Raw genomic sequence first — 7,806 nt, forward strand, 5'->3', positions numbered from 1 at the left:
AAGCCTTGTGTGGTGTGGCCCTCAAAAGCATGACTTAAGTATTTACATATGGAAGCCTTCACCTGGGGATTGTTGCCAACTGCCAGTGCATAAATAAACGTATACTATACTATACTGGTTAGATATATGACCAAGTTAATCCCTTCATATCTGTCTTATATGTAAATAGTTGTAAACTATATCAGTTATATTTTGCCTGGCGCTCTTTAGTATATCCCACAGCTTGGGAGCCACATTGTACAGATCAGTATCCAGTGCCACAGTTTCTTATGAATCAGTTTAAAGAATCAACAATAATACAACCACTATTCTGTATTCTAAGTAACCGGAATCATTGTGTCGGCCCGGGTGCAGACACATGTGACAGATTTTAGCGCAGAGATGCATACTTGTGTTTCCTGCCAAAATCCACCATGTGTGCCGGCATTCAGACTGTCACAGTGGTTCCAGATGCAGGAAAGCAAGAAGGCTGATTTTCGGCCTGCATTTTTCTGCTGGATGACAATAAGCCCCGTCTGAGGACATCAAAATACAGCACAGATTACTTGGTGGTACAAAGTCAAAAGTCAGTATGTCAGCTCCTTTGTATCTTCACAGAGAGGAATGTTGGGCAAAGTGTATGATAAGGCAATCAACATTTAATTAAAAAATGCATTATTTAGTAGGAAAGAGGTTATAATTATATTATACAAGGTATGTGTATAGAGAATAGCTCTTTTAAAATTAATTTCCCATGACAGTTTGATGTCTGTAATAAATGTAGTTTAGCCTGTGCATATATTGAATTATGTATCCCTTACTGTAACTTGAACATTACATTTCTGTAGGGATTTGCTGCAACCTATACATTAATATAGTTATGTACAGTTTTGTGTATTTTGTGGACTATAGTATTGCAGCATTACCATTTATAGGACTTTAAATCAAAATAATAAGCCAGAGCTATGAGTAACCTGTAAAATGTATCAATTTAAACATCAGTTCTAATTAGTGCTTAGAGATGCCACTCATGTCACATGACTCATTTATACTGGGGTATCATTAATAAAAATGTAGGATGTTAGAAGTAATCTTAAAGTTCCGTGACCTGTATCTGATCATGGAACTCTTCTGTAACTATTAATATTTTATATTTTACACCAGTTTTCCCATATTAATGCATTATATAAAAGAAACACAGTAAGAGGATTGCAAACGTTGTTATTAATGATATGTTCCTAAAAATAATGTATCTTATTACTAACCAACTGTAGGTAACACTAGTAATCTTGGGTTTTGGTGTTTATATCCTTTACAGATGACATGGTTGGGTTTTCAGGAGATTTTGGAAGTGGTGTGGGGTGGGAAGATGAAGAGGAAAAAGAAACAGAAGATGCTGGCGAGGAGGCAGAGGAAGAAGAAGGCGAGACAGGCGAGGCAGACGATGGAGGATATATCTGGTAGACACACAGCAGCAGCAGCAGAGTCCTGTCTAGGCCTTGCAGCAGTGTTGGGCGGTTGCAGTAAATAATGATCTGATGCCACAGTGATCAGGAAACACAGCTGAATGTACATTATACTTCAACAAAAAATTGTGTGTGTGAGCATGCATGTGTGCCTGTGGACTGATTGCTTTGAGACTTTGGCTCATTTTCCCATGACATAAGTGAGCTGTTTCACATGAAATTAGGCATTTTATCCCTTTCATTCTTATTTTATCTTTATTTCTGACTCCAGAATGAAGCAGGCACCTCTGTGACATTGTACTGCCATCCAGCTAAGAAAGGGTTTATAGCCAGAAATACTAGATTCTCTCAAATACAAATAGACAAGTGAGATTAATAACCTCAAGCAAGGTATTATCAATTCACTAGCGTTCAAAAAGACTCCTGCATTCATTTAGCTGTACAAAGGAGACCATTCCCACTTTGTCACATCTTTGGTCAGCGGGTGGCCATCTGTATCCTAACGTCAGTGATGTTCTTTATTTAAAAAAATAAATTAGGTGAAGGTTTGGAATGCATATTCATTTGAAGGTGTGCATTATTTTGCATGTGAAGTCTTTGAGTCACCGTGCCCATATCTGAAATGCTTATAGGCATCTTGTATTGCTCATGAAAGATTAAAAGATAGCTCTTTCCATGGTACTTTTTCTTTTCATGTTTTCTACCTGCCCTGGGGGGATTGCTGGTTGATTTTGCCCATCCATACTATCTGTGCTGGTGGCAAGGTGTTCTGCTTTGTGCAATTAATACTTTAGGGCGCAGAAATACGGTCCGTTTTCTATTCCATTTATGGAGGGTAAACTGGCATCCATTAAAAGGATAGTGCCATGGCTAAATGTGCTGTATTCAAGACTAATCTATTAATAGTGTTGCTCAAGTGTTCCTGTACTGAAATCAATTTTAAGAGCAAATCGATTTTATTATATTTAAGTTTAAAATGGAGACAGCCGGCAACTCATTCTAGTTCTTTCCCAGGATTGCCTAAGTCTCCTAAATTGTGCTTTCATAAGCTGCAGCAGTGTCAGCCTTGGGTTTCTCGGCCCATTGAAAGCATCCACATTAAGGGCCCCCATCACCAAGGTGCCCTATACCTGTGACGAACCCACAACTAAGGCCCCCCACACCTTCACAAACCTGTTCTACACCCCACACACACACACACACACACGTACCTCCCTCATTCCTCTGGCCTAGCAGACATTCTACCCACAAAGAAAACGCCCTGTAGATCCTGCACTGGGGCCCAGTGGGACAGGGCCCATCTCCTGCTGCCCCAGTCACCAATTCAGACCCTGTAAGCTGTTACCTATTACAGTGCTCTGCTCTTTTTTATTTTATTGTGTTTGAAATTTGTCAAAAGACTGTAAATTTCACACTGTAGATAATAGCACACACACATTACTATGCCTGTGGCTGCCTTGTCCATCTATTTCATAACAATTATTCTGGCTATGATTCCTTAAAGATGATAGAATAAGGGTTTAAACCTTCTAAAAAATACACATTGTGTTAGAGATGGCTTTTTATTATGATTTTCTCATGATAATATACATGGCAGGGTATTTCTTATTGACTAATTAAACATGATTTGTGATAAGCAGTACAAATTGATAATGAACTTGCATCCCTGATAGAGGATATAGCAATCTAAGTAGCCAACAAGGATTCATTATCTGATACTATACAGATACACAGCTAAATTCAATTTTGCAGGCTTTTTAAGACAGAGAAACATGACCCTGTTTTAAGCCAGTTTGGCCATTTGCTGTGTTCTAAATTAATGCTCATTTAAAAGTTAAATCAGTTATCGATTTCAGTTTAATGGGTATTCTGTGTCTGCAGATCTTTCATCTATCTTAAGAGACACAAGAGAGCATTGGTGCTATAGTAAATAATCAATAACTTCTCCTCAAAGACAGTGCAAACAGAGCCATGGACCTTCACATCCTACCTTTACTTCACAGCAAGCATGGAAAACTCCTCCAGGTCTTGGGAGTTGCAACTCCTGTCATCATCATCATCATCATCATCATCATCAGTGATTAGCTACAGAACAGAGACCCACTCTCTAAATGGATTCTATTTCAGTGAGTTAGTGAATTGGTTAGAAAGTCAACCTCATTTAATTAGTAGAACATGGATTCATGATAAGATGTGACATGATAAGATGTGACAGGCTAAAATGTTCATATTTCCTGAACTGAATATGAAAACCATGATTTATCCTGGATATTTCCGTTGCTTGCTATCTCAGAGACGCTTTAGCATCAGGCTAAACTACCATGACTTGCTGATATTGTGCATTGACATAGGGATTTACTGTGGCAGTGAGATATTGATGGTTTATCTTTCTAGATTGCACAGCAATGACAACAACTGAACCCTCTATGTTATCTCACAATATCTTCAACAGTTGAAAAAAGATAAAATAAAGCATATGCAAAAAGTCACCCAGGTACACAAGGAAGTCCAGATGCTTGTGCCCCTGACTTTTCAGAATATTAATGCAGCAAAAATAAATTCAAAGGAATAACAGGCTTTTTGTTCCATTGAATATTGTTTTCTGCATTCATTTACCACGTGGTCCAGCTTTGTGCCTGTAATGGCGCCAGTAGAAAGTCATTCCAGTTATTTAATTGGTTGCTTTATTGATATCTGGGAAGCTAAAAATCTTGGCTCTCCAAACTGTGGCTCAACTATTGTCAAGAGATCATGACAAACAACATAACTATAGTGCTGAAATCCCTTCAGAAAAAAAATAATAAACCTAAGGGGGTTATGTAATAAAAGGCACTAAGTTTGCCCAGTAACAGTAACCCATAGCAACCATTCAGCAGGAAGCACTGGTCACCTGTTTAAAAGCTATGGGTTACTGCTCCTGAGCAAACTTAGTGCCCTTTATTACATATGGGTAAGTATCATAACATTAGCTAAGTTCACTGGCTTAATGTTGACCTCCCATTTAATTAAAAGGAAAAAATATTTTAAGCTCAAAACATTTTCCCCATAGCACTAGAAACCCCTAATAAATCCAATGGACAAACAGGTTTTATAATGAATTTCTTGGTGCCTATAAACATTGAACAGGTCTTATATATACCATATTTACTTTTCTCTGCTGCACCACTTTTTCATATTTAATCCTTAAATGGCTTTTTACTCTTAATATATTTGTTGTTGCTCCATTCCTCTAGACATGCAGAGCTCCATGCAGTACATTAACATTGCCCCCACTGCTCACAGCAGGAACAAAGGCAACTTATTGAGCAAATGGCCTTTTACAGTTGGAGGCTTAATTCTTAGGAAATGAAAAAAGACAAACATGGGAATCAGTTTCTTGCTGGTTTCTCTTATATCCCTATATCTCTTATATCCTTTCTTATTTACATAGCAAATAGCTTTTCTTACGCAATTTTCTCCAGTAACCGATAAAATCCAAATCCAATAGGTTATAGCAGTTGTGGCCTAAATCATTAAAGTCACTTTATTTATGTTAATATGATATTAGAATGTATAGTAATAGACAAGTCAGATATTATCCATGTTAATGCATGAGAATTGGGAAAGGACAGAAAAACACACCAAACAAGAACCAAAGTGCAAAGCAGCAATGTTGTACAGCTTATTCACCCACAGGAATACTTGTACACAGGTACAGATTTCAGTTCACATTTTCCATGTACTCTTTATTTTGTAACAATACACAACAGTGTGTTATGTACAGCACAATATGCTTTGCCTGACTGTCGTAAGCAAACCAAACACAGCAGGAGAATGTAATGGTATATTGCCCTGCGCTCAACACATTTCTTCTATTCTAAAGACAAGGCCATAGTTGCAGACAGTTGTATGGTGTTAACCATGGACCAACATCATCACTAACCAACAAAATATTGCCATTGTAGGACCCGCACCCAACCCGTACACACCATTTCTGCCCTGTATGCTACTTCTGTGCGTCTTACGTTCCAAAACAGGGAAACCCTCACCCAACCAAAACCCACAATGGTCACCCAAATTTTAACCCTAACCTGCCTGGTCCAAGGGCAAACCCATGGAGCAACCCTCACATCATTAAGTCCCTCTATCTAAGAATATGTTTTACAAACTTTCATTGGTGAATCACTTGCATGTGTCTGTATGTGTGCAACAGCTTTGAACTTTAATACATAATGTATGGAAGAGGTTATCTCTTGTGTATATATTAGGCTTCTGCAGATCCAAGCTTTGCTTTGTGTGAAAGGATGGAGTTTGTGGTGTTAAAAAAGGAGACACTTAGGAGACTGGTAGGATAAAGAAGGAGTGTAGCTATAAAGGCAGCAGACCTTATGACTGCTGGTGGGACCAGGTGGTATAGGGGACCCAATGGGGCACTCACTAATAAGAAGTTTCAGTATGTGTATTTTACCCAAAGATTAGGGGGTCCTAAAATGATTTTCTGTGGGGCCTAATAAGATATCTCTAGGCGAATGTAGTTAGGGGATACATGTGGAAACAAAAATGTGATCATTTTAGAGTATGGCATATAATAAACCTGATTACTGGCATGGAAGTCTCTACTCTGTTACTCACTGTACCCTTCAGTTAATGTCATATCAGACACAATAATGGTCAATGTTCATTTTTTCCTTGAACAGCAAGGGATTCAGCACCTTTCATTTTCTCCATGTCATTCTAATTCATCTAGTAGTCTTCTCACATTCTCTGACACAGGCTATACTGTCTCTTTCCTTCAAGAAGTGGAATAATAACTGAATAAAACTATTTTACATCTACCTGAAGATAAAATGTAACAGAGTCATTCAGATGTTTGTGTAAATATATGTTTGGTCTCTGGAGTCTTTACATTAATTTACATCATTCTGTAACAATGTCTTTTATCCATGTTGTGTTGCACAATAAAAACCAAGCACATTCGGCTAAAGAACAAAGCTTGCCCAACCTAATGTGTTTTCAGAAAGCAAACCTTACCCTCTGCCTGCCGAAACAGGCAGCAAACAAAAGCTGCTGCCTGCTCTTCCGGCAGTGTAGGTGTTAATATTATTCTAGCAGCTGAGCACAGAATTGTATTTGATATGGTATAAAATCAATGGCTGTTATTACATGTGCTTGAACCTACATTTTAAAGTATATCGACCTACTGACCTATTAGGTATGTCTATGAGGGTTACAGATGACTGCATGCATGTATTCATGTAAGCCTTTAATGTACTTGTGTATTTTGAAGGTATCTTTTACGACTTTTCTTGAATTGTCCGGAAAGAACAAACCACTACGTCGGAGAAGATAACGTCTTATCATGTGCAATAACTTTTCGAGTTAGTTTTGGCAAACCATGTGCAAGTGCTAGGACTTCAGTTTGTATATTTATTAAGTGCTGACATTGTATCTCGGTAATTTTAGATGTAAAAATAATAAATAAAAAGTGTTAGAATGTATATGTACAAACAGGGCGCCATGTTAAAAAGTTGAAATCCGACCTGCTCGCCAGTATAGTTCACCGCAAGTCCAGGCGACCCTGACAGTGTCTATAACTGCCTATTATGATTCAGTGAAACAGATATACACGCGCAAAAAGAAAATAAGTTCAAACATATTTTTAAAAAAAGAAATAAAAAATTATAAACAAATTCAAGTGTTTCTGGTTTTCTGGGAGGGAAGGATTCATTTTTTGACAGTTCCTCAAGGTGTGCAAAGGCAAGAAGACCCGTATCATAAGAAAAAGAGCTAAAGAATAGCACTTACGCCAACTCTGCCAGAGAGGGGGAAGCCACAGACACCAAAGTATAAACACATCCTAGGCTTTATATTATTTTATATACTAAGCACTACTTATTGGAAGGAACTGCAATACTCATTTTCTCTGCGCTAGTGCTGTTCATGCCTCTGGCTGCTAACTCTGACCCATGAAAAAGTCCAATGTCCAAAGGTATACAAGTATTCTCTGTAAGTATTCTAAATGTTCTAAAAATTAGGGAAAATGCCTGAAAAATGTTGCCCATATGAAGGGGCACATATTACACACTGGGGGCTAGGATATTTTGTGTGTGTTTATAAATAGAATCTAGTATCTGGGCTGCCATACTTTGCTTCCTTCTGTAGAATCTCACTTTACATGTAAAACTGCACTAATGGGCTGCATTTAAGAGGTGCATGCTGCTGATATAAATATGGGGGTGGCTGAAGCAGAGCAGATAGGTTGGTTGCACAGAACAGAAGGGATAGTGCAATGTGAACAGCAGAGTGAGATGGTGGAAAAAAGAGTGAAATATAGAAAAGGAACAGACGAAAAGGAGAGAAAGCATATAAAGAGCTGGACACC

General features: G+C 38.1%; 1 protein-coding gene across 2 annotated transcripts in view; it reads left to right on the top strand.

The window, feature by feature from the left end:
* spock2 (SPARC (osteonectin), cwcv and kazal like domains proteoglycan 2) overlaps positions 1-7,114 on the top strand; it is a 100,645-nt gene extending 93,531 nt beyond the window's left edge. The window contains exon 11 of one of the 2 annotated variants that reach the window (XM_012966046.3): positions 1,298-7,114. In XM_012966046.3, the coding sequence (XP_012821500.1) occupies positions 1,298-1,443 (146 nt within the window). In that variant the 3' untranslated portion in view covers positions 1,444-7,114. 2 annotated transcript variants of the gene reach the window in all.
* Positions 7,115-7,806: the final 692 nt, after the last annotated feature.

This window comes from Xenopus tropicalis, chromosome 7, assembly GCF_000004195.4.
Source record: "Xenopus tropicalis strain Nigerian chromosome 7, UCB_Xtro_10.0, whole genome shotgun sequence".
NCBI classification, from domain to species: domain Eukaryota; kingdom Metazoa; phylum Chordata; class Amphibia; order Anura; family Pipidae; genus Xenopus; species Xenopus tropicalis.